Source organism: Dermacentor albipictus, chromosome 4, assembly GCF_038994185.2.
Source record: "Dermacentor albipictus isolate Rhodes 1998 colony chromosome 4, USDA_Dalb.pri_finalv2, whole genome shotgun sequence".
In the NCBI taxonomy this organism is placed as follows: domain Eukaryota; kingdom Metazoa; phylum Arthropoda; class Arachnida; order Ixodida; family Ixodidae; genus Dermacentor; species Dermacentor albipictus.
Window position 1 is genome coordinate 137770684 of NC_091824.1, and position 27836 is coordinate 137798519.

Sequence of the window (27836 nt, forward strand, 5' to 3'; positions counted from 1 at the left end):
AGCAGTTATACAGTTGCGTAGGTATTAGAATTTTGGAATATAGAATAGCCTTCATTTAGAGGAGGAAGAGGGGCCTCTAAATGAGGACTGGAATGGTTTGCCTGGAATTCTGCCAGGCATGCTGCTGCAGACGAGAATGATGACAAACGAAATGAGAAAACAGTTAATTTACCCTATTCTGTCGTCGGGTTCATTTTCTGTTGGCTTTATGTGGTTGAGACGCACGAGACACACCAAGACAAATTGGCTTCGTTGTCCGCAACTTCGTACGGTTGTGAATAAGAAAGAAATTAAGGCCATCGGGTCTATTCTTTTCACCCACAGCATACACAAAACACACCACAGCACACAACATTCGAAATTGCTAGATGTATGTACTACTATATTTCAAGAGCTTGATATTAGTTGTCTTTAAGTACTTTTTAAGGTTGAATAAATACGGTATGGCGTAAGGGAGACCAACATTATGCAAATGACCTCTGCGTATAGGCGTTTTTCGAGCGCCAATTAAAAATAAATTTCATCCATAAGCAGCCACCCCCGCAACCTTTATTCTAAATGCCCCACTGCAGGAATGAATTGTGGCTCCACACAGGTATCACTTGGTTAGAGATACCTTAGTATGACTTGCTGCCTTGTAATTAAAGCAGCCTGGTTTTTATAGGCTGAAGGCGCATTTGTTGTATCATATGGAAACCGCTTTCACTGTTTCCCCTTGATACTAACGCAGACGCATTTCCACATCACTCGCCCCACTAAAGTGTTGCACAAGGTCGCCATCCTTTGCTGGTTGACATCGGCAATCAATTTGCGATGTTATTTAAGGCTATAATGAACGTAGCTGCCGCCTTGATATTATTGGGTGCGTTAAGTTACCGCGCTCCCAACTCCAAAACCATGGACTCGAGTGCACTCGGGCGCGATGACGCCTTTGGCGCGTATAGCTTGACGGTGATTTTAGGCGACTACGAATAGAGAGAGAGAGAGAGAGAGAGAGAGAGAGAGAGAGAGAGAGAGAGAGAGAGAGAGAGAGAGAGAACAGAACAGGTAAAAGAAAAAGCGTTCCAATTACAGCCGTTCACAGAAGCCGGTCGATCTCAAGAAGCGCAGATACCTCTTGCACGGTCTTCTGATGTGATGTTAAGTCCCGTCGATGTTGTAAAATTTTCTGTTCTTCCGACCGAGGCTGGTCGTCCAACTGGTTAGACATGGCGGACAGCAACTGTCTCTTCGCAATTTACTGCGGGAACCGGCATAGAAGATGAATACTTTCATCGGCACTGCAATATAGAAGACCAGAACCTATCAATTGCGCGGTCTAGGACAGATGCTGCCAGGGCGCTCCGCCTGCTTGCACGCCAATGCACCGTGCTGGAGCAAAATGAACGCCTTTTTCTCGCATGCTCAATTATACACCCTACATTCAGCCTTAAGCCTTCGACTTCCACCGAGACTTTCGCGAAGATACGCGACCCTTTTGTGTAGCCTATATGGCTGGGTGTCCCGTTTACCGATGTCTACGCGTTCCGCATAGGGATGGCTGACACCGTAGAAACTGCGCCGTGTAAGGGTGAAAGTGCAAGGAGGACTGAAACACGTTACTTTGCCGGAAGCCACATAGTAGGCGCGAGCACCCGCGCACTATCCCGCAGGCTAGAGCGCGTAGCGCGCGCTCCCTCATCGCACAACTTCGAGTAGCTTTCGGCTGTTGTGTTTACGTAGATCGCGCTCGAACTTCTTAACTTAACGCACCCATTGTCATGTTCGTACAGGGCACGACCATCCTTCGCTCGCGTCCTATTACAAAATGCACAATTGGCGCTATTTAATTTCGTGAATGGCGTCGCATATTCGAACTCTCTCTCTCTCTCTCTCTAAATATATATATATATATATATATATATATATATATATATATATATATATATATATATATATATATATATATATATATATATATATATAATGCGATGAGGTTTATTCTCGTTCACGACGTTGTGGAACGCTAGGCAAAACAAGGCACTGCAAGGGCTGTCCGAAGCACGGGGTCGCTCGAGATCACGGCACGGCCCTTCGTCTTCCTCTTCAGACGGCACATACACAGGGGCGCGTCTGCTTCATTACAATGCCCCGGGAGCTAAGCGTAGCCATCCTGGCGACTCAGGGCGCGGAGAAGATGAGCGGGTCGTAGTACGGTTTCAGGCGGTTGACATGTACTGTCTCTCGCCCACGACGACGCAGGTCTGGTGACACGGTGAGCGGCTCGACGATGTAGTTGACCGGTGAAGTGGCCTCGATTATACGGTATGGACCGTGATAACGCGCCAGGAGTTTGGAAGAAAGGCCAGGAATGTTGGCTGGTATCCAAAGCCACACAAGTGAACCAGGAACAAAGTTGGGCGGTGGTTGATGAGCACGGTCATGTCTTGTCTTTTGACGTTCTTGAGTCTCACTAGTCAGGGCACGTGCCAGCTGACGGCAATCTTCAGCATATTTGGCGACTTCGGAAAGCGGAGTATACTCTGTAGCGTCAGGTTGGTACGGCAGTATGGTGTCCAAAGGGCATGATGGCTCACGGCCATACACAAGGAAAAAGGGGGAAAAGCCGGTGGTGGCTTGCGTCGCGGTGTTGTACGCGAACGTAACAAAGGGGAGTACGGTGTCCCAGTTGGAGTGGTCGGATGAAATATACATCCGCAACATGTCGCCAAGTGTGCGATTGAAGCGCTCGGTAAGACCGTTGGTTTGGGGATGGTACGCAGTCGATTTGCGATGAATTATCCTGCACTCAGCGAGGAGGGCTTGGATGCCCTCCGACAGGAAGACACGGCCCCTATCACTCAGTAATTCTCGGGGAGCACCGTGGCGAAGGACAAAATTGCGAAGGATGAAAAAACCAACGTCACGGGCGGTCGCTGCTGGCAGTGCTGCAGTCTCAGCGTAGCGAGTAAGGTGATCTACGCCGACAATAATCCACCGATTTCCACGCCCGCTGCATGGAAACGGGCCGTAGAGGTCGATGCCGACGCGGTCGAACGGACGAGACGGGCATGGCAGCGGCTGCAACGGTCCTGTGAAACGCTGTGTAGGTGTTTTGCTTTGTTGGCATGTAGTGCAAGACTGAATGTACTTTTGCACAAAGTTGTACATGCCTCTCCAATAATAGCGCTGACGCAACCTTGTGTAAGTTTTGAGGACGCCGGCATGAGCGCTTAGGGGGTCAGCGTGAAAAGACGCGCAGACGTCAGAGCGCATATGACGAGGTATAGCGAGGAGCCATTTGCGTCCGTCGGGCATGTAGTTTCGGCGATATAGAATGTTGTCCCGCACTGAGAAGTGGGTTGCTTGGCGACGTAGTGCTCGTGTCGAAGGGACATCAGACGGAGCAGCAAGGTAGTCGAGTAACATTGCAAGGGATGGGTCCTTGCGCTGCTCTGTGAGCATGTCAGGGATGGTGAACGGTGACAGGGTGGACGAGGAAGCTGACAACGACGCCAAATCAGGCGTCAGTGGGGAGCGAGAGAGCGCATCAGCGTCGGAGTGCTTGCGACCAGAGCGGTACATGACGCGGATGTCGTACTCTTGCAAGCGAAGCGCCCAACGTCCCAAGCGTCCAGACGGGTCTTTCAAGGAAGAAAGCCAACAAAGGGCATGGTGGTCAGTAACAACGGCGAAAGAACGGCCGTAAAGGTATGGGCGAAACTTGCTTAATGCCCAGATGATCGCTAGACACTCCTTTTCTGTGACGGAGTAATTTAATTCTGCTTTCTTTAGAGTACGGCTCGCATAAGCGACGACGTATTCATCATAGCCAGCTTTCCGTTGCGCTAAGACCGCGCCAAGGCCAACTCCGCTGGCGTCAGTATGGACTTCCGTGGGAGCATCAGGGTCGTAGTGGCGAAGAATCGGTGGTGAGGTCAACAAGTGGCGCAATTGCTGAAATGCTGCATCACATTCAGGTGACCATGCTGCTATGCCGTTACTGGCGGAAAGTAAACTTGTCAAAGGCGCCATGATGGATGCGAAATTGCGTACGAAGCGACGAAAATAAGAACATAAGCCAATAAAACTTCGGAGGGTTTTGATAGACGTGGGCCTTGGGAACTCTGCAACAGCGCGGAGCTTGTCTGGATCCGGGAGGACGCCGTCTTTTGAGATAACGTGACCCAATATGGTTAGCTTGCTTGCAGCAAAGCGGCACTTTTTGAGGTTAAGCTGTAGACCGGCAGAGGCGAGACAGGTCAGAATGTCATGCAGGCGAGCGAGGTGCGTCGGAAAATCGGTTGAGAAGACGACGATGTCGTCGAGGTAACATAAACAGGTCTTCCATTTGTGGCCACGAAGGATGGTGTCGATCATACGCTCAAAAGTAGCAGGCGCGTTGCACAACCCGAAGGGCATGACGTTAAATTCGTAGAGGCCATCGGGTGTAACGAATGCGGTTTTCGGACGGTCAGGCTTGGCCATGGGGACTTGCCAGTACCCGGAGCGTAGATCCAAGGAACTGAAGTATTCTGCGCCTTGTAAACAGTCGAGAGCGTCATCGATTCGAGGCAGAGGATAAACGTCTTTCCTCGTTATCTTGTTTAGGCGTCTGTAGTCGACACAAAAGCGAATGGAGCCATCTTTTTTCCTGACCAATACGACAGGTGAAGACCAAGGACTTTGAGAGGGACGGATGACTTTACGTTGAAGCATGTCGTCCACGTGCTCCGTGATGATTCGGCGCTCTTCGGCGGAGACACGATACGGGCGCTGTCGCAAGGGGGAGTGGGAACCAGTGTCGATGATGTGAGAAACACCGGTGGCACGGCCCAGTGACGTCTGATGACAGTCGAAAGAAGAGACAAACTTGTGAAGGAGAGCGAGAAGTTGGCGGCGATGAGATGGGGAAAGTGCAGGGTCGATGGCCTTGTCAAAACCCACTGAAGGTGATGAGCCGGAGACCGAAGCGATGGCGTCAAGGTGACGGAGGGAGGCGGCAGGAACATCGAAGTCGTCGACGTAGTCGACCGCTTGAAAGTATCCTACCGTCTCTCCACGCAGTAGGCTGATCGGGTACTGGTAGTAGTTGGTGACCAGCATCACAGTTGAGCCAGAGGTTACAGTAAGCACGGCAAACGGAAGAACAATGCCCTTGCGTTGAGCAAACACATCGGACGGCGTGAACACTACGGTGGCGTCAGATGCGGAATCAGACGACAAGACAACAGCCATCGACGACTCAGGAGGTACGGTTGTGTCGGCATCAACAGTGAGTTTGTCGGCAAAGTGAGGAGAGCTGGTCGGCAGTGATTCACATAGTGGTAAAAGCGACACTTCTGCACGTGAACAGTCAATGACAGCATGATGACGTGACAGGAAATCCCAACCAATGATGAGGTCGTGAGAGCACGATGGTAGCACGAAACACTCGATTATGTACAGAACGTCGTTGATGACGACACGGGCCGTGCATAAAGCTGAAGGGTGGATTCGCTGCGCGCTGGCAGTGGCGAGCACCAGGCCAGAGCGAGCTGTAGTCACTTTTCGTAGCTTGCGGCAAAGGCCCTCGTGAATGACGGAAACGGCTGCTCCGGTATCGACTAGTGCCACTGCTGGTACTCCCTCTACAAAAACGGTAATTACATTTTGCGGCGAAGATTGAGGTCTTGAGAAAATCGACGTATTTGCAGTTCTTGTCTCAGGAACTGCAGCAGTCAGTTTCCCTCTTCAGTGGGAACTCGACGACGCAGGGGCGAAATCGAACGCCGACGAGGGGAAGGGGAACGCCGAGTTTCCAACCGGCGATCAGTGTCGAGACGTCGCGGTGATAATGGAGGCGTGGCGGCGTATTGTGGTGCGTAGCGGGGCCTGTCAAAGCTGGTACACGCAGTTGAGGCGCGGCGGCGACAGAAGCGTGCGACATGGCCAGCAATGCCGCAGGCGAAGCAGATAGGCCGGTTGTCTTGAGTGCGCCACGTCTCGGTGGGACGAAAAAAGTGTGGTGACGGTCGGGCAACTTGAAATGAAGCCGGATTCATGGGCGATGGAAAGGAAGCGGTCTGCGCAGGTGGCCGTGCAAACACGGCTGCATAACTGAGCGGCAGCGACGTAGGGTGGTTGGCAAAGTTGGTATGGGCCAGCGGCACACTCATAGGGTTGGGTGGGGGGGGTTGTAGGAGCTGCAGGAAGCGCTTCAGATATGTGATTTCGGATGGCTTCCTGCAGCGTTGGAGGCAAAGGTGCCGTAGGTGCGTCACTGTGAGGCAGCAGCGAGAGCTGCCTGGCCACCTCTTCACGGATAAAATCTTTGATATGCTGCGAGAGGGTCGAGTTGGTGAATTCGGTAGAAACCGCGATGCTGGAGACGGAATCGGCGTGCTGGATGTTCTGGCGGACGATGGAACGTTGGCGGCGCAGCTCGTCAAAGCTCTGGCAGAGGTTAATGAGGACGGATACGCTAGTTGGGCCTTTGGCCAGCAACATCTGGAATGCGCTGTCCTCGATGCCCTTGTGGATGTGTTTGACCTTGTCATCCTCTGACATGCTGGGATTGACCCGCTTGCACAAATCGAGAACATCCTCGATGTAGCTGGGGAATGTTTCTCCAGGCTGATGTGCGCGCTGGCGTAGACGCTGTTCAGCGCGTAGCGTACGCACAGCTGGGCGATCAAACACTTCTGCAAACAGAGTCTTAAAGGCGGACCAGCTTGTAAAGTCTGATTCGTGGTTGAAGAACCAAAGTTTGGCTAATAATAATAATATTTGGGGTTTTACGTGCCAAAACCACTTTCTGATTATGAGGCACGCCGTAGTGGAGGACTCCGGAAATTTTGACCACCTGGGGTTCTTTAACGTGCACCTAAATCTAAGCACACGGGTGTTTTCGCATTTCGCCCCCATCGACATGCGGCCGCCGTGGCCGGGATTCGATCCCGCGACCTCGTGCTCAGCAGCCCAACACCATAGCCACTGAGCAACCACGGCGGGTCAAAGTTTGGCTACGTCGGCGAGGTAGAACGGCACGTTGGTCAGCTTAGACTGGTCATCCCATCGGTTATGGGCACTTACACGTTCGTACGATGAGAGCCAGTCTTCCACGTCGTGTTCGGCGGTCCCACTGAAAATGGGTGGGTCACGCTGACGAGGGACGCCGGCGCAGATGACAGTGGCAGCCGGTGGGGCGGGCAACGAGGTGGCGGGATCAGGCATAGTGCAAGGCGATCTTGTTGGCAGGGTTCGAGTGCGGAGCTCCAGGACGAGGCGAAGGATCTCAGCAACCTCCACCAAATGCGATGAGGTTTATTCTCGTTCACGACGTTGTGGAACGCTAGGCAAAACAAGGCACTGCAAGGGCTGTCCGAAGCACGGGGTCGCTCGAGATCACGGCACGGCCCTTCGTCTTCCTCTTCAGACGGCACATACACAGGGGCGCGTCTGCTTCATTACAATATATATATATATATAATTTATCAGAGGTAAGGCAAAGAGGTCTGCAGGAGTATATAAAATGCATATCTAGTAAGACTATAGAAATTGTAAACGCATAAAAACGGCAAAACTCCGAAAGCCGGGGGTGGTTAGCTTAATCAATAAATACATAAGAAGCACTGCGTGCACTAGATCATGTAAAGGACAATTCCCGCGGGCCCATGATGATAACATTATTTCGAACAACTGTGGCACTGTAGCCTTCGACAAAGGAGGCCTTGAGTTTCGAATTATCATTTTACAAGGCCAAATTACACGCCTGGCTTACGGTGTTAGGTGTAGCTGCTACTGATGGAAAAACACGTAACACTATATTGAGGCATCTAGTTACGAGCAACTTTCCTTTCCTCTATTGCAGCCTTGTTGTTAAGCGCTCATGATTAAAAGATGGAGGTGCGGGAAGGAAAAAAAAGTGGAATGATGGTAGGTGAAAATCATGAGAGGAAAATTGTGGGGACACTGTTGCTGCTCCAGAGCTGAGCGGCCACACCCCTTTCTGTACGGCCCAAGTAAGCGCTGCGTACAAGATAATTAAATTTCATTGCGTTCACACCTTTTGGCCTGCAGAAAAAAAAAAAACGTTGTTGGAGCTGATGAACTAGGAACAATTCGGTGCCATTGCTGCCACGACACCCGACAGCCGTTATGTAGATGCCGCGTTTCAACGGGAGCTTTTTAAGAATCGTGTTTGGAAGTTTCGAAATGACAATCTATAAATGTTTCATGAGGTGCAATGTCTGCAGGGCAAAACAAATGCACCCGACCCACGTAATGAGAAACCCACTGTAATACTTGTCGCTTCACGAGAGCTTACACTGCTTGTTACAAGCACCGTGTAAAGCTTGCGCAGTTTTCACAGACAGGTGATCCATCAAGCGTATATATACATATATATATATATATATATATATATATATATATATATATAGCCATCATCATTATAGGGTGACTAAACGTCTTTTATTTTCATTTCAATGTGTCTATTATATATACGCACGAACTACCTATACATTATGACTAAACGCACTTGAATAAGTAGTGGGCCGTTAGATGATATTGTGATACCGTTTATCACGCTTGTAAGCACTCTTATTGTTCGCTTCCTTCTGGCTTGTATGCCGCGTAAATTCATCAATAGCCTTTGTACGAGCACTATCCCCTTGTACCAGTGCAAGTTAAATTTTGCGAACTGCTGTAGCCACAGAATATGTAAATTTCATGCTGGTGGTGCCTTGTGTGCATTGGAATTGAGGCACATACTGCACTGTTTGAACATGCACACGTGCGCTGCACCACTAAACTTGAGGCTAAGCGTGAAGGCTGAGAAGCAGAAATTATGTTGCTATTTCTTGCGCGGCACTGGCAGTCTCGAGTCTTTCCTCGCAGTTGCAACTTGCATAACCTAATTTCTCGCATCTCGTATATAAAACTTCATTTTTCTGCGCAAAGTCGACTGAACCACTTCTGCAAGATGTCTTTCATTTCTCGCTGAACTGCCGGCTTATCCCCTGTATTCGAAGCTGTATCACATTTGGTAGAATGTATACGTCAGTTTCCTTTCTTTCTTTCTTTCTTTCTTTCTTTCTTTCTTTCTTTCTTTCTTTCTTTCTTTCTTTCTTTCTTTCTTTCTTTCTTTCTTTCTTTCTTTCTTTCTTTCTTTCTTTCTTTCTTTGTGTAACAAGACTACAGAAATCTGCGTTTCTTTCCGTGATGGCCTCTGCCACTGAGTTTGTACGTTTGAATTACACAATCGACGCTTATACCCGCACGTAGGCATGTGTATTCGTAGTACTTTAGCTAGTTAATGCCACCGGCCCCACTCCGTCGTGCTCGCCATGCAAGACCTGTTTCTACAGTTCGCTGCTCCGGCTGGTATACACATATGTTATGCTGGACACAACAAGCTTTCGTTCTCCGGTCTGCCTCGCTTGTCGTGAAGGCCAACTTTAGCGCATGCCTTCGTCCACGATAGTCGTTACGTCCTTGAAGATGGATCATTTGGAGTGCTTAGCGGGCGCGTCTTGTTCTTCCTTTGCTCCCGCGTTCTAGTTGCATTACACCGAAAAGCCTTCAAGACGACGCCCCGGCAATTAAGTCCAAACCTCAACGTTTATCAAATGCATAACCGAGCATACATTGGTTTTAGGCTGCGAGGGCGCACAATCTTTAAACATACATACTATACACGTGTTTTCGAAGTTGTAAATATAATGTACATCACACGATTGTAGAAAAGGATGTAAAAGGATAACACTTAGTGAGTACTGTGGTAGTCAAGCACGTATACTATATTTTATTTTGATACTGAAGATTCCCCCGAAATACCGAACCTGGCGTCAGCGACAGTTATCGTAACGTAATGACATAGAGCAACATTTACTGATGTCCTGCAGCTAAGTCTAGGTAGGATGACTTCGCTTATAAAGATATAAACAAGATTGCTGCGCGGGTGTTTCTTCTGGGTGTGCTTGCATGTGGCAGCCGCAGGATTTTAGGGACGGGGTGAGCAAATTTGTTTAAATAATTTATTTCTGTGGTTTTAACCATGATTCGATTAAGAGGAACGTCGTAGGGGGGACGGGGGACTCCTAATTAATTGGGTCACATCGGATTTTTGTACCCAAGCACGTTACACTAACGCTTTTTTTTTGCATTTCGCCGCCATCGAAATGCGGACACTGATGTCGAGTATGAAGCCTCTACCTCGTATTCACCAACGTAACGCCATAGCCAATAAGCCATTACGGCGGGTGAGCAAATTTCGCATTACGTGATGACGAGCCTGTATCCTGGATACCGAGTCGAAATTGGTGCTCAGATACATGCATTTTGGTAATTATTTAGGACACTCTGGTGCTTGTTAGTATTTTGCTTAAGTTTTAGATGGCTTAGATATTCATGTAGGGAAAAATAAACTAGAAGTCGAAAATGCCAAGTCAATATTTTTAAAGCACCGTACTCCACGCCACTAATTTTTTTTCACTGTGGTGAGGCACTGGTTGCTTCATTATATTTATTATATAATATATTATATTATATAATGAACTGGAGTTCATTATATTTGATAAAACGGGGCATGTAATACATTGCTTCCTTACTCGTTTTGCAACAGCGCTATCGCATCGTGTCGCTGTTGTACGCCGCGGAATTACAGGGTCCGATCTAAGCTGAACTTAGCTGTCCGATCTTCTCTTTGAATATTACGGTTAAGCAGTACTGATGATCGCGCGTACTCAATGCCAGCGTTTATGTGTCGGCTACAACAACAGTGGTTTGGTGGGAGTATAAAGACCTGACAAAATCATATGTTGGCAACACACTGGCAGAGCCGATAAGCTGTTTCATAACAACAATGTGATCGCTAAAAGAAAGACTGGAAATTTCTTTCATGCATTCAGACTAAGAAAGAGGGAGCCGAATTTGCGGAAGACAGAAGAGCCAACCATGTTTTTTTTTTTTGCACGACATCTTCAACTTGTCTGGAGAACAACAACGACAACAGAAAAAAGAATAAAGGGAGAAAAAAAAAACGAAAATTGCATACTCGCTCAGTATACGGAGCAGTGACGCAGTAGTTGGAGCAACATTATGTGCGTTAATTATTTACCTGTTTAGCGCTGTCTCGATTTCAGTAAACATTCGCAGGAGAGTACGTTCGATCCCCTTTCAAGAATATGAGGTCCGATTCATCATTCGAGGAAACACCCTGGGTTGAAATAAAGCACTCCCTTTCACTGGCGCTTAATTTACCGAACCAGGTAACAGATGCCGTTGTTGCGGGAGAAGCACCTACCACGACCATAAAACGCTTCCGTAATGTATTTATAACGCTATTTTACTCACTTGTCATGTAGAATCAATTTTACGCTCGCGAAGCCATTTGTTTTCGGAAAAGAAGCTTAGGGGTGTGTTTTCCGGGCTCTTAAATATGTTCATTTGTTTTGCAGGGTTGGGAATGTGGCACTATATAAAAGATGCAACAACGTGAGTCCACTGATGCATCCGGATGAAGAAAATAATTATCTTGACATCGTATTAGAAATCATGTCAAGAAATACATACGCGGTTAGAAATCCCGTGCTTTAATAATTTTGCGATCCTACTCACTAGACGGCACATCTACAGAGTTCTGCAATAAATTTCCGGAACAGAAACAATGCGCGACTGTTATCAGAAGGGTAATCACACAGCTGGCTGACTTATATATATATATATATATATATATATATATATATATATATATATATATATATATATATATATATATATATATATATATATATATATATATATATATATATATATATATAGAGTCGTTTACATCAGCATCAACGCTAACGGTTTATGATGCGCTCGTTCATTCACTGATTAAAATGAGATTAAATTATGGAGTTTTACGTGCCAGAGTACTCTATAGAGTACGGGAAAAGCTTTGATTTCTAGAGATCACATTCTGCACACCCCATGTCGCTTCTATCCGTCGTCGGCATTGTTTCAACGGCGGAGAGTAGAGTGTCTCTCTAGTGGAGAGGTATGCTCAAGGCATCTCAAGGACACCACCACGAACAAGGGTTTGCTGCTTTAGCGCGTGGAGTGCGTGAGAGGTTTACGTTTCTCCTCGAGCAGATGGCGGCAGAAGTACCTTGCTTGGTGCATTATTTTAAGCTTGGTCATTGCACTATGTAATTGTGGAATGTCTATGCCGAGCTGTGTGCTTGCTTTACAGCTACTTTAACATCACCCCTCCCTACCCTCCAACTTCCCCCCAAAAAGAAGAAACACACACACGCACACAGAAAAGAAAGAAACAAGTAAAGGAAAAGACAAAAACGCGGTTTGTCTTGCTTTCAATGTCAAATAGACGTGCTGTAGAGGGCAATAGCAGCTATGCTGATGGTGCTTATGCAAGTCGACGGAGAAGGCCCCAAATATTGAGCCTGTCGGCTGACTGCTCAATCGAATTAAAGGAGTACGGACAAATACTTTCGAAGTGGTGGCAACGTTTGTTGCACTAGGAAGATGACACTAATTAAGTATCGGGGCTGCGAAACGCATATTTTAATTTAATACTAAAGTTGGTCTCGAAATTCCGCTCCTGGCGTCGCATATATTTATTATTGTTTACACACACACACGTACACGCACAGCGCAAAAACGTTCATGTATTCTACATTGGGTGAGCGTTTTAGAGAATTCCACGTGGTCGAAATTAATCCGGAGCCTCATAATCAGATCGAGGAACTGGCCCGGGGAAGCTCATATTTAAAATTTTTAACACTCGCACGCGCACGCGCACTGACGCTTGAAGTTTATGGTGCCCGTGTTTTTTTCTCTTCCCAGGCGGCCAGACATGCCCACGATGGTTCCGTCGTGGCCTCAGTACTCCGAAGAGAACCCCCTGTACCTGTCCATCTCGGCGAGGAACGCGAGCGTCCAGGTGGGGCCTCGTCTCGATGAGTGCAACTTCTGGAAGAACTTCTGGAGGCTTCGCGGCGGCAACGGGACGTCGCAGGACATCGTGATTGGCTGAACACGTTGTGTTTGTGCGCGCAATGGCAGCTCTGCCTCGCGAGACGGCGTCAGAGTGCGGGACTTCGCCGCTGACGCAAAGTGCTCCGCGCCGTCTTAAGGACCTGGTGCTCACGTTTCTACGTCAGGCTGTGTTCCAGTGTGCAACCGCTTGAGTGCACTCCAAGCGGTCCATACGCCCTCTTGCGTGGTCGCCTCGAACAACTGTTGTATAGTTAGTTTGTATGTTGTTCACGCTGTTGAACTTATCGTTTGTTATATACACGTGCTGTGTACCCTGTTGTTTGTTGCTATACGTGCTTTGAATTTGTTGTTGCTGTTGTTGCTTTTGTGCTCGAAGTAGTCCTTGAACAATATGTGGAGACACACACAGAAAACGACGCAGATTCATCAACGCGAGAACGAGGAAGGGGATGAAAAATGTGATGCTTCGACATCATACGGGGCCACAGAGGAGGAGAGTAGTATGACTAAGGATGAGCGTGGTTTCGGTATCACTTGGTGCAGCCTGCGTGAAGTAATACGGCGTTAAACGTGTTAAATAAACTCACAGTCACCCGTAAGCATATCCGTAAATAATAGGCAAGCGTTCTCGGTTGCTTCACGACATTGAGTGTTGGCGTGCAAACAAAGATGTACTATGTGGCCCAAATTGCTTCCTCATCATGTGACAATGCCACGAACACAAACCACACACAAGCTTGCATATGGGTGGTACAAAAACTCTTTAGAGAGTTGTATGAGTGTGCGTAAGCATTGTGCCACTTTCTCATCTCCACGCAGCGCGATATCATTATCACTGTTATGGAACTTGATTCAACCAGTATGGACCCTTATGAACCCTCATCGGTCGTTACAAACCTTATCGAACATTCGCTTATCATGCTCGATAGCGAACATGACAAGGCATGTTTAATCAATATAAAGTTCCTTACGGCACTCCAACCCACGACCATTGGTGGTATATAAGGTGAAGTTAATTTGGCACAGCGAAATAAAATATAGTTAATTAAGACACTCGGTCCCTCGACCTTTCGTGGGATTCGAACCCACAACATTTGGTGGTAATTAAGGTGAATTAGGCTTAATAACGCGAAGCTGTTACAAAACTACCACTGCATATGCTGAGAGGCGTATGCAATGCTTTATTGATGGTTCGGATGCTTTCTTTGAGCTTGTCGTTTATTGAAACGTATGCTGTTCTGTGTGTTGTGTGGGTGATTTCAATGAATGTATGCACTGTTCGCTTCACTTTGCTGAGCGCTTGTAGCCTCTGCCTTACGTAGGTAGGAGCCATTGCATTCCTTGCTTGCATACGGGGGTATGAGCCATTCATTGTCTCACATATGGACAAATGTCACGTTGGGTGGGCATAGAAATGCTTACGCATTTAAAAGTGCATGAACCAAGTTACTGCGTTAGGATCTTGCATGTTTTCTACGGCATCGCGGAAATTGGATTCCGTGGAGACCTAACGTGGCATCAAGAGAACTAAACATAGAAATATGTATATGGGCGCCAATCTTTCACTATATCATGAATGGTTGTACTGATACCGCAACGCCATCTTTCGTTTGTCTTTTGTGCAACCCTAGGGTTCCAGCACTCCATCAAATTTTTCGCGTTAACGTTCAGGGGGTTGGGTATTAGCGCCAGGAGGCTGTAAAACGGCTCGTAAAGCTGTCTTGTCGAAGCAGCAGAGCGGAGTTGTGTTATCGCTCCCAAGTGAAGTATTCTTGCTTTTGTTTGCTGAACTACGACAGCACACTACAAGACTCTCCTCATGTGTGAAGCAATTCAACTAAAACAGAACAAGAGCTGCAGAATGGCAGAATCGCGTTTGATGAGGTCAATGTGAACGAAAACGTGGAATTGTCGCATTCACTTCGCCATGATTGAAGTATCCAAAGAGCTGGCTTTTTTTTTTCTTAGCGTACCTTGTCCTTCGTACTTTGATCCCTTGTTTAGATTGAAGTAGACTCGTTGCAAGCATCCCAAGTTGGAGTGTGACTTGCGTATTTATCAATTTGCCTGAAAGTCGGACAAATCCATTTCGTTGCAGAAAAAATCAGCTAAATGAGATAAACAGGAGCAACCATACGAATACAGTCGCGACCGTTCCTGGTGGCAGCCGCAGGAACAAAATTTGACATGTTTTTTGTTGAACTCAACAGCAAGTGTATGCCCGACGCAAGAATGTTACGTGGCTTGCATGTTTTGAACACTTAACGCCGAAATGGTCGCATGGGTCATGAAGAACTACTCTAAAGCAACAGTATAGAGGAATGGGGGCGATGATCGGATGGGTAGGAGTGCTTGAAAACGTGCACACGACAGTGATTTTCATGCTAGCGTGTCACTGAAGCTTAAAACTTCAAAACTCCTCACATATTACATCTCATTTATGTGAAATATACAAACATGGCTAGTGAGTTTCTGTATTAAATTGTTAATATTACGAGGCGGCCAGCTTGCTGATCTTTATTGGTTGTTGGATGTGTCAGCATCAAAGTCTTGAGCGACACTTACCTGGGCAATAGCCAGAACTAACCTATATCAACAGGACTTCTTGTTATCCGCTTACCCCATATCTGTTGTATTGAAGAGCTATCAATTCAACAATTGCTTCTGGAAAGCATGATCCACCTGAGACTGTATGTTTTACAAGAGCGAAGGAGAGCTATCTGCAAGAAGAATCATAACAGCTAAGTATTTTGGCAAATCACGTTCATCGGTTGTTCATGCCAGGCTTGGAAATGCATTATCACGTGTACCAGCCTGTGCTAAATTGTCATCACTGGAAAAAAGACATACATTTCTTTAAAGCGCAATTGCTATTTCCAGTTCACTGCCTTTGTACAATCCACAGTTGTTGTAGTCTGGACTCGCCTGAGATAGATAAGGAGAGTTCGAGCTTCGAACACGTGGCCTGACGAACTTTTCGCCAACGTGTACTTATACTGGAGCGAAAATAAAAAAAAGAGCGCTTTGTTTCATCTGCCGTGCTACCTTCAATGTCCACTCCTGAGCCCCACAGTGTTCTTCAACTTTCCTGCAATTAAAATAGGACCCAACAGCCAAAGAACTGACAACAAAAGCAGCGAACACCATGAGTGTGAGAAACACACGTGGAAGTCAATGGTAAGCGTTACGTCTTGCGACAAAGGGCCCTTTTCCTCCGTTGCACTCAACAATGCAAAGCTTGAAAAAAGAAATACTTAATTTAATTATTGAGTCTAACACCCCGAAAGTGTTCAGTGGGTCATGAGGTACGCTGCATTTCGGATTACCTTGACCAGCTGTGGCTTTTTAACGTGCACCCGAAACAATGTACACGTGCGTTTTCGCACGTGTATGGGCATCCTGTTTTTTTGCATCGGAATGCTGCCACTGCAGTCGGATATTGAAGCCGTGACCTCGTACTGAGCAGCGCAACCCCGTAGCCACTGAGTCATAGTAAGAATAAAGTTGTTTTATTTTCACGTTTTTATTGCAGGTAGTTGCATACAGAAGTAGGAGCCTGAGTCGTTGACTGAACTTGAACCTCTTGTGCTTAGAAAACGCTATAGTTCTTAACACGGTTACTAGCAGCAGTAGCTGAACAACGAACTAGTACGTCTAGAAGTACAAAAATATACAATACGGATAAATTGAAAAAAGAACTATATTATGCACAGTATTGAAAGTGAATGAGAAAGGAAGAAACAAAATCGAAAGAAAAATAAAACGCCATTTGTTAATTATACACACACAGTAGCCTAAATACACAAAAAGAGGTATTCGTAAGTGTAGAGTTTAAACGCAAATTTACATTGGTAGTACATACAGTAAAATAAGTGATGGAACAGATCAATAATTTGATTTCGAGGAAAGCACCAGAAAATGCTTATTTCTCTATTAAATATGTGCGCTTTTAGAAGTTTAATAGTAAGAGATAGTGTATTACTCAATGAAAATGGCTGAAAACTAAACGGTTTGTTTGCCGCAGTTAGCAAAAATTATTGCTTGTTGAATTAGTATTTGCTAGAGAAGATTTAGGGATACAAGACTATGAAATCTGATTGTTTATTAGTTCGAACAAGAAAACGCCTTGGTTATATTTGACAAGGGTTGTCAGTGTGAGCGCGTTATTGGTTTGTAGGAGCTCTTTAGCATTGGAACTTTGCGAAATTTATGTTATTATTCTGATTCCCTGATTTTATTACTCTTTAGTGGCGTTAGATGACTCTTGTACGTCCTTAACCAAGAGGTTATGAAGTGATAAGCAGTAGACGAAAAAGGAATGTCGCTGCGCCCAACGTTTCGTCAAGGAGACTTGTCGTCATGGCAATTACAATAAATATGAGAGCGGGTGAACGAGCAGTACAGTGAAACAAGCGTAGGGGGTAAAAAGAACGTTGCAGCCCTAATGAGGATGCATACGCCCTAGAGCAATACTCTTTTAATGTAGGCGACATGGCTGTGATATTCGAATGACAATCTATAATTACACTTAAATATGCACATTACTCACTCGTCGAGATGGAATGATGAATGATGGAAACAGGCGGTATGCAGAGCCAATTGTCTTTAGAAGAATATACAATAAATTTAGTTTTCATATAATTATCGGCTCCCTGCCTTTCCTTATTGTCTTTCTATATGTCCCTCTGTACATCAATTTAATAAATTAGGAAGATCAGAATGAAGGCAGTTTACTGGTGTTGTAAGGCACTGAAAGAATTAAAGATTGTCGTATCATCGAAATATAGTGTGCATTTGGAAGACGTAGGATGACTGCGTAAGTAATCGATATAGATTAGGAACCATACTGGGACCATGATGGATCCCTATATGGTACGCCTATGCAAGTTCTTCGGTATTTAGAGTAAGCGCCAGAAATGATAACAATGGCACAATTACCTTGTAACTGCGAAGTAGTAGTGAATGAGGGCCTATGACGCCTGCTGAGTCTAGCTTAATGCAAATAATTTCGTGGATGATGCTGTCGATAGCCTTTAAGAGATCTACAAAAATTGATACTACAGAAAGGCTATCATTGGCAGCCTTCCTTGAATGGTCATTGAGCATTATGAGTGCAAGATTACTTTAATATCCTGGCGTGAATCTAATTTGGCATGAAGAAATAATATTATTGCCATTAAAGCATCTTGTCAATTGTATTTCAGTTTGTTTCCCCATTAACTTACTGAAAGAGGGTACATCGAATGGTCCGTAGTTGTTTAGTAAGGAATCTTAAATGCTGGGGTAATTATGATACGTTCGAGCTCACGACGAAAGGTGCCTGTTTTAAACTTTAGATTATCAATTTCAAAGAAAACGGATAATGTGAGTCTCGTAATAATTATACGTGACCACGATGTATGTTGCTAATCGAGCGCCGGTTATTTTTCAATTGTTACTAACACAAATCAGCTCATCCGGCGTGATTGTAAGTAAGCAAAATGAATGCAGGAGGCTCTTCAGTGGAATTCCGTACTGACCTGTTTGTGAGAGTTCGTGATTAAAGATTTCACCGAAAGCATTTGCCATCTCGACGGGGTCCGTAAATGTCGTACCATTGTGGGTTACACTGGACGCTTCTTCCGCAACATTCTTCCAATTAAAAAAAGTGAAATGATTATGTGACATTTCTTCGTTTCGGTTGCGCCATAATCCTATAATTCTTGTTCATAATACTGAACTTTAGCTTCCTTGAGCTGAGCAGAAAGTGAAATGCAGTATTTGTTATAACGAGCGTGTAGCAGGTAGCTCTTATTTTTTTCCTTTTTTTTGTAGAGGTTCTCTCTCGTGTGCATTGCCCTCAGTACCTTTATCGGTGAATCAATGGTTTTGTAGCGAGGCTATTTGCTTTTTGCATTTCCATTTGTGGGATTGTAGATGAAAGTACGATAACAATGATGATAAGAATCTCGAGAACGCTTGCTGGGGATCACCTGTAGTAGTCGCGTGGGAGCAATTAGCGTGTTTCGGCTTATAGAAATAGCTCCTTATCAAGGACAGTTCAGTATACATACGAGACGGTGGCAGAGCAGGAAGCCCAAGTAAAGAGCAAAAAGACCATGTATATCACTGTCAAGAATGCCGAAATCTGGCGGATGCGTAAGGGTTGACAAAGCGTGATCAATTAATGAGTTGGATTTCCCTATAGAACGGCATGCCTCGGAACACTGATAAGGCATTCATATCCGCAACTATGAGGACAATATGAACGAGCGATGGTGTTTACAGACAATAAAAAACTCAAATTGATACTCACATCACTCATTATTACGACATTTTTGTTCTCTAATTACACTTTTGCCATGGCATTTTTAAGAGCTTTAAAAAGTCAGCTACTGAGGAGGAAGGGAAACGATAGAAACACCGAAAAGTGAAATTCTTGTTATATATGCTGAGGAAGATGGCGCCTAATTCTAGCTCAGACAGGTTCACAGAATAGAATTTTAGCGTCCAATTGTGTCCCCTTTTGTAGGAGAATTCGTTTGATAGGTAGACAGCTGCAGCATCACGATTACTGGTTTGCCTATCGGTGAACTATGACTTACGCGAGGGGAAGACACAAGTCCTTATTACCTTCGCAATGTCCTGCTTCAGAGACGAAAATGAGGAATAAAAAAATAATTACCAACAACTCAAAAAAGACTGTGAAGGTCATCGAAATGTTGACGGAGGCTGCGCGCGTTGAAATTAATAATGACATAAGAACTGCTCAGAAGAAACTAACTTATGTAGGTATGGATGACTGTAAACTTTTGAATCGGCATGCCAATTTTAACAAAATCTGACAGGATACTTTTGTCTTGTTATTAAAATATGTAATAAACTTTATTATCCTAAATGAAATGATTAATATAGTATTGCATGTGCCATTGAAAAAATGAGTGTGTCACCTATGGAAAACTATTATTAATGAAATGTCAAGATAAGACTGTTTTGAATAAATATCTTCAAGACACCCACATTACAGGCTAGCGGAAGCCGCTTACAATTGTATGTTTCTTTCTGAATCTCGCAAACTTTTCTCGTCATTGCGGTTTCGAAACAATATTTTCCGTAAAAGTGTTTCGTTGGCGGCGGTAAGCCAGCCTTTTCATTAAGCAAATTCTCAACTAGATAATTGAGAATTGCCACGCTTTATTCCAAGTTGTCTACGCCCTCTTTTAATTCATCATTATCAAGCCCAAAAGGTTGCAATTACACCGAACTTCTGCCAAGAATGTCGTTCGTGAGTCGATCAGTTCCCGTTCCCAGAACTGACTCTAACGTTTCAAACGTTTTGGTGAGCTTTGAATTTGTAGGCATGCTTGCAAGGTTTTTGTTACGTACAGAAGGGACAACCAGTATATAGCGTTCGGAGGCGTGAACGTGCGAAAAATATGTGACAGCAACGAAACGCGAGCAGGTCAAGAAAGCAAATGTGTGTTGCCCACGTTTTGCCCGCTGCTCTGCAACAGGCGGCATCTATCCCTCAACGGTTGAGATTTATCACAAAGCCATCGGCTACTTTCTGCCGCTGCCGGCAGGTGGTGACACATGTCACAATGAAGTGCTATCCGAAATAGAGCAGAAAAACACAGACGGACACAAACGCTAACCAAACCAACCTAACATAACCTAACCGCTTGTTTACGGCTGTCGCTCCTTCTTGTGTCCTTTTTGTGCTCCTTTTTGCTTCACTATGCTAGCTTTATACCATTCCATGATGACCAACCAACAAACAAATATTGACATCCTCGGTAACATATGTTTATGCTTGCGCCGTCGGATCAGTTGTTTGTCCCCCTATAATATAGGGTCACTTTGCATTTTTTCCTTAAAATCCAGACAATGAACAATGTCAAGTGTTGCGCGGAATGATGTAGACTCCAAAATGCGACCTTTCTGTAAAATTTGAGCGAGAACAGTGCAGCAGTAAGCGCAAAATCCTTTTTCGAACATTTTAGGCGAAATATACACGTGGCCGTTTGTCCCACCTAACGGTAGCCAAGCTGTTCACCGAAAAAAATAACTGAATAAACGTGGTGAAAGGTACATCTATAAAAGCTACGGTGGTCGGTCGCCGGAGGTCTTATTGCTAGGCGAATGCTGGCTGGGACAACACACACACACACACACACACACACACACACACACACACACACACACACACACACACACACACACACACACACACACACACACACACACACACACACACACACACACACACATATATATATATATATATATACATATATATATATATATATATATATGCTTTATTGCTAAGTGCATGTCATGGAATTGTTTGAGCAAATAAACGAGAACTCAGACTGGTAGCTCTTGCAGATTTCGTGCAGAAAAAAATAATTAAATGCAAGAACATGCAGCAAAATTCTGAACGTTGTGTAGAGGCGACCGGCGCCTATGCGATGGATTGCGCCTAAAAGTTGAAGGAAGATTACTTTTAATATAATTAAATTCTGGGGTTTTACGCGCCAAAACGACGATTTGATTTTGAGCGATTGCTTTCAGGCGTGTAAAGGCGGACTCCGGAAATTTGTACCGCCTGGGGTTCTTTAACGTGCGTCTAAATCTAAGTACACGGGTGTTTTCGCATTTCGCCCCCATGGAAATGTGGCCTCAGTGGCTGAATTCGATCCCGCGACCTTGTGCTATAGCCACTAAGCAACCACGGCGGGTGAAGGTTACTTTTCCAACCCTTTATAAATATGCCTACTTTTGCGGTCAGATAACAGCAGGGAAAGTTTCCAAAGAATAATCAAGCCGTCCAGTGTGTTTGTAGTGTTTCCCCAACTGGTCCTTCACTGATATTTTTGAAAGAACAAGGATAGTTGTAGCGTCATAACTAACAACCAGCACACTGGCGAAATTGAGTGAAAAGACAATTTCACCGCTGAAACAGAGCGTGTTCAGTGGTTGCAAATATGGAAGGCTAAAAACTGGCATCAGTATGCCTAATCAGGCTGCAAGTAATGAGAAACGACGCAATCGTCCTTCAACAAATGCTTGTTGTCCATTTCCTCTGGACTAGTTTGAATATGGAGAGCTCCTAAATATGCGACGTAGCAATTGATTACAGTGAAAGTCAAATCTACCGTAAGATGCTTCACGTTAAAACCGAAAAGGAGAATAGGAAATGCAACTACTTGCATTGGCAGTAACATTAGGTTTTTATATTAGCACTTTGAACGCTGTAAAGGTTTTGTTTGGTGCTTGTGCTGCTCGCGCAGTAGTTGAGGCCCACACACCAGCTTCGTCATAGCGCCTTTATCTTTAGTTCACTTTAATTGGTGACTACAGACTAAATCCGGAACCCAATAGTTGCTTCATGAATGAGCTTTCTGCATGTTTATAATCAGAATGTTGAACTTGCTTCGACCATTGCGCATCCCTCTTTCTGTCATCATCATTCCTCCTCACACCTTTATGTCCCCGTTCCCCCTTACCCTGCGCAGAGTAGCAGGCTGGAGCGCGTTAGCTCAGGCCGACCTCTCTGCCTTCTTTCAAATAAATTATGGCCTTTAGGTTTTTAATACGAATTGTATAAATTTGTGTTACTAGCACAAGCTTTGGTGAACGATGCAACAGCAGATGTGTGTGTTTGTGTGTGTGTGTGTGTGTGTGTGTGTGAGAGAGAGAGAGAGAGAGAGAGAGAGAGGGAAGAGGGGAAGGGCTGCGAAGTTAATCATTGAAAGTATTTTGACGTGCTACTGTCACTGGTGAAATTAATGTAAAGGAAAGGGAAAGGAGAAAGATGTGTAGCGAAACAAACATTTACGCACAAAAATCTGAGGTGGCCGACATCACTGCCAAATCATATTTTCCAGGCCCGCTGACTGCAGGAAGCCAACTAGTACTCTGCTGGCCTCAGGCGCTTAGAAGTTTGTTTGGCGATTGCTGTAATTGTTGTAGTGTTTTAAAGAAATCGAAAACCGACACAGACATTTTTTTTATTGATCAGGTAGTAGGTTCTGCCAGATGTCACATGTGGATTCAAGGAAGTGCTTTTCCTGGATAGCACTTCCATTGCGTATGTGCAGGTACTGCCCCATTTCATCAAATTTTGGCCATTTAGTGTCACCTGTTACCTCTGGGACCCTGCGAAAATACAGCGAACGCACACGAACGCGTTAAAATGCGGCAATGTTCTGAACTACACAGAAATATCACCGAGCGTAGTCTCGACACGGGCAGTTTATCAGGTGTGACTTGATGATTCTACACCAAAAATAACCTAACGTTTCGGCTATAGTCAACACAATGCTTGCATATATAGGATGCATAACATGCTGGTGATGTTTCTGACAAAACCGGTGCACTTGAAAGATTACATAGTAAAGGTGTCATTTACTATTGTTATCATTAATAATATACATATACCTGCATCAACATCGCATAGAGAGAAAAAAAAAGCGGGATAGCAATGGCTGCCTGAAAGGAACCCCACGCGCATCATTCGCCATATTTCGCTAGGAAACATGCAAACATACCAACATCCAACATGAAAAATCAAAATGCCTGCATAGTAATTTTAGTACGTTTCAACGTTTTGTTTCGGTCACCAAGGCTCTCTCTCTCTCTCTCACACACACACACACACGCACACAGACACACACGCACACACACACGCACACACACACACACGCACACACACACGCACGCACACACGCGCACGCACACACGCGCACACACACACACGCACACACACACACACACACACACACACACACACACACACACACACACACACACACACACACACACACACACACACACACACACACACACACACACACACACACACACACACACACACACCGTCAGTGATGGCTGCCAAGCCTTAGGCCATTTTAGTCTTGCTTTCAACTTCTATAACGGACACAGGCAAGGCCGTTGTTGGGCCAAAAATAGGCATGTAGGAAAGTACTCATGGTGTCCAACAAGCCCAGCGCAATATTGGAGTTGCGTAAAGAATCATTCGCGCAAATCAATAATAATTAAACTAAAGCCTCCTAATCAGATGGATATATGATATTCGCAATACACACCACAATACGTTCTTAATTTTTTCTCGACATAACGTCGTATGCCGCTGAGTAAGTTTATGAACTAATTGTGAAAGTTGCGAAAAGCTAAAGCTGGCTCAATCCTTACCCGGTGCGACTGAACGACGAGACGACGTTTATCATGTTTTCGGTTGCCTTGACGTCTGCCTCCGAAGGGCGGCCGCCCAGGCTGAGAGCAGAGCCCAGGCTGAACACAATGTCGTCGCTGTGCGTCGGGCGAATCCACGCGGGCCAGTCGAGGAAGGACAGCTGCTCAGAGTAACGGAGGACGTGCACCGACGCATTGGCAGCTGAGAGTGCGCGGGCCATGCTGAGCGCGGGGCAACCGAACAAAAAGTCACCGAAGAGATCCGAAGCAGCGCGAACCACTTCGACTCCTTTCTTTGCAGTCACCGGGCCGAAGTAGCGCTCGAAGACAGGTTCGGTGTCGAAGCTCGCAATTGCACCTAGCAGTAGCTTCGTTAAAACTTCCATGTTGCGTTTCGAAACGACGTCAATACTGTCGATATTGTTGACGTTCGTGAGCAGATGCTCGATAAAGAAGTCCCCCTCCGAAGCGCAAACGCTCACCAGGACATCGCGCGCGTTGGGCGGGGCCTGTTTTAGCGCTTTGCCGGGCGTCTCCGGCATGAATTCACCACCAATTATAGGAAAGAATCCGTCCAGTCCACCTATATTGAAACTCTCCGCGGCTCTCAGTATATCACCGACGTCCTTGGATCGCAAGCAGGCGACGACCTCCGGGACGGAGAGTTCATGCGCGTCTCGCTCTTTGCAGTCGAGGTAGTCTGTGAGCAAGAGTGCTCTGGTTCCCGCCTGCGATTGGCTGCTCACGAAACCCCGGATGAACGGGCTGCCACTTTGCATGAAGGCGCGCTGGAAGAGACCCGCGCTACTGGGCGACGAGAGGTGGATGCCGATCGAGATGGCTCCTGCGCTCTGGCCCATTGCAGTTATCGCGTCCGGATCACCGCCGAAGGAACGGGCGTTGTCCTTGACCCATCGCAGTGCAAGTTGCTGGTCGTAGAGGCCCATGTTGCCCGGTGCTTCTTCTGTGCCCAAATTTAGAAACCCCAAGGGTCCCAGTCTGTAGGCGACGGTGACGGCGACGAGGTCTCCTCGCACAGCGAGTTCGGACGCGTCGAAGATCTTCATGGCGATTCCTCCGACCGTGAATGCTCCGCCGTGAATGTACACGACGACGGGCCTAAGAGCAGACCCATTTGTGACGGGTGCGAAGACGTTGAGAAAGAGGCAGTCCTCGGAGACAGGATCCACCGCTGTTACTGCGAAGTAGCTGTTGATGCGAGCAGGAATCTGCGGACACATGGGGGGCAGCGAGGTAGCGTTCAGTACACCTTGCCAGGGCTTCTTAGGCGTCGCCTTCTTGAAGCGGTGTTCTCCGACTGGTGGCTCGGCGAAAGGTATTCCCAGGAAGGCTCGTACTCGACCAGTCGTCGTAGAACGAATGATTCCCCTGGCATCTCCGGAGGTTGTGTGGATGACATTTTGCGTTTCTTGAGCTCTGCCGACCACCAGACAACATGCAGCGAAAGGTAACGCCAAGCCGACCCACATTGTCTTTGTACTGCAAGTAAAACGAAAAATTGAGATTTATTTATAAATAAATTGGTCGATCGACTGATAACGTTTAGAGTCCTAATGCCACTGACCTTGGTGAGAGAAACTGCAGTGGGAAGCTCCGGAAATAATTTGTTTACCTGGGTTTCTCTAACGAACAAGAAACGCCTGGTACACCTCCCACGCAATGCGGCCACCTCCCCGAAAAATTGGACGGGTGCTTTTCTTTTCGGCAGCAGAATGGCCACGACCTTTTAGCCACAGCGATGGATGCAAATTGTGAGGGAAGAAAGAAAACGGACCTAAAACGTCAAGGATTGCGGAATATCACTGCTGCCTTTTTCGTGAACGTGGACATAACCCTTAGAGTTAGTATTTTAATATGGATAAGTATTTCCTGTGGAAATGACTAAAAATAATAAAAATACTGGAAGTGGTTGTTTTCACAGTGAGTGTTCCCGAAGGGACATTTTTCCTGTTTCGTTTTTCTTTTTCTTTTTGGTTGAGGTAGGTTTGTTTACAAGTGAAGCACACTGTGATGGCCTGTTTGCATTGAACTCTAAAATCCTCCACTGGCCGTGACAAAACGCTAATGTATTGCACTTTCTAGAATATTTAAAGAAAAGCTTGATCACAGAGTAAAGCTTTAGCTTTCCCTGAACAAAAGAAAAGAATGTGGATAATGCACATTCGAAGATACAACGCGGTTTTATTTGTTTAAAGTGTAAATTTCGGTTCGCCACGTGCCCTTTACGCCCTCTCTTGTTCCCATTGTCAAAGTTCAACGCGAGAAGGATGGACGAAAACCGGGAAACACATTACGATATCGCAAGCACTTTCTCACAACCAAGCTTTATTCGAGAGCGAAGGGAAATATGGCAGTAAACATGGTGAATCAAAATACTACGCTGTGGCAGGCCACGAGCTTCGACGTGCCTTTCGATTGCGCGGTACATCAAGGTTCCCTTCTGCAGAGCACCAAATACCATTGGTGCCATGTCTACACACCACATTGTTAATGTCATGCGTGAGTTACTGCGCGTATGGGATCAGCACCACTCTCGTGACGCTGTCGGTGACGTAAGCTTTTGGGGCCAAATCTCACAACGCTTCTGTTTCGTAAGTGCTCTTCGCAATTCGCTGACCACCTTCGGTAATGATATGTCCGCCACTGGCAGGACTTTGTTCTTACGACCAATTCCAGCGTAAGAGCTTCTTGTGAATATGAACTTCTTTTTTGACATGATTTTAAAAGAGAGGTTGGCACTCTTAGGCGGCATCGGCTGCTCCTCGTGGCATGTTACAAAAATAAAATAAAAATAAATGATGCACGAGCGCACTAAACAGCACCAATTGTATACACACATATAAAGTTATGTGCGCCTTCTTTTTTAGGAGCCTTTGTTCTTATCTGTCGTATACCGCTCTCGCACATTCTCAATATGCCACTAGTTGTAACCACATGAAGTCAACAAACGAGGAAGCCAAGGAACCTTTTCTTGGCTTCATATTTTGTGCAGTAAAATCAGCTATAAGTAACAAGATATTGAGACCGCCGATTTCCATCAATTTTCAATCAAGATATAGTTAAATTTGGGACGCCACCACTGGTTAATGCCAATAACTCGCTCGTGAAATGTGTTACGATTGCGACGACAGCATGACTTATTTAAGACAGATCTAATACATGACACACACACATTGTGTCTTTCGCCAGCTTAAAGATTGCAGACGCGTAATCGCATCAACATAAGCTTTCAATAACAAACACCACGCGACCTTTGCGCATCTAATAAATGGTATCTCTGAGGACGAGGAAGTTCAAGTCTCACCTGAGTCGGTGCGCAGAGCCTGGACAACTGGCGCCGCGGAAAGAAGATGGCCGCTTCCCACGACTCCTTCCTTGCTACTCTATCACCGCGAGCTTTTCTTGAGCGAGCCGCTGACGAGAATGTGACGCCCCGGCCGCGGAGCACGGAATGGACGTGGGTAAAGCTGTGTTGATGGCGCCTCTACGCAGCGGCGCAGCTTAATAGGTGTCGAAGTACACGCGAGGCACGTTCGACGCTACGCGTGCGGCCTTGCTGTTCCACGCGCCAACGATCACTCGAATCTTCACGATCGACGCCATTATTTCGCATTTATACCGTGCCGTTAAGGTCGAAACCCAAGAACAGGAAA

At 45.9% G+C, this 27836-nt stretch overlaps 3 protein-coding genes across 8 annotated transcripts in view; 1 reads left to right on the forward strand and 2 right to left on the reverse strand.

Annotated features, from left to right (window-relative positions):
- LOC135895792 (acetylcholinesterase-like) overlaps window positions 1-15998 on the forward strand; it is a 65479-nt gene extending 49481 nt beyond the window's left edge. For all 5 annotated transcript variants that reach the window (XM_065423956.1, XM_065423958.1, XM_065423959.1 and 2 more), the window contains exon 3: window positions 12814-15998. In XM_065423956.1, coding sequence (XP_065280028.1) covers window positions 12814-13003 — 190 coding nt within the window. In that variant the 3' untranslated portion in view covers window positions 13004-15998. The remainder of the gene's footprint in view (window positions 1-12813) is intronic.
- Window positions 1-27836, reverse strand: part of LOC135895793 (acetylcholinesterase-1-like) — a 180128-nt gene that overhangs the window by 118760 nt on the left and 33532 nt on the right. The window lies entirely within an intron of this gene.
- On the reverse strand, window positions 22666-27596 carry LOC135895766 (acetylcholinesterase-like). Its single transcript, XM_065423925.1, has 3 exons — window positions 27488-27596; window positions 24163-25662; window positions 22666-23106 (listed from the first exon to the last, which is right to left on the reverse strand). The coding sequence occupies exons 2-3, from the start codon at window positions 25650-25652 to the stop codon at window positions 22959-22961; spliced, it is 1638 nt and encodes a 545-aa protein (XP_065279997.1). The 5' UTR covers window positions 25653-25662; window positions 27488-27596; the 3' UTR covers window positions 22666-22958.

Excerpts from the sequence above, each read along its gene's own strand:
- LOC135895766 (XM_065423925.1), bottom strand. The coding sequence starts at position 25,652 with ATGTGGGTCGGCTTGGCGTTACCTTTCGCTGCATGTTGTCTGGTGGTC. Across the intron at positions 23,107-24,162 it reads TCGTCGTTCAGTCGCACCGG|GGTCCCAGAGGTAACAGGTG; the intron begins GTAAGGATTGAG and ends GTATTTTCGCAG.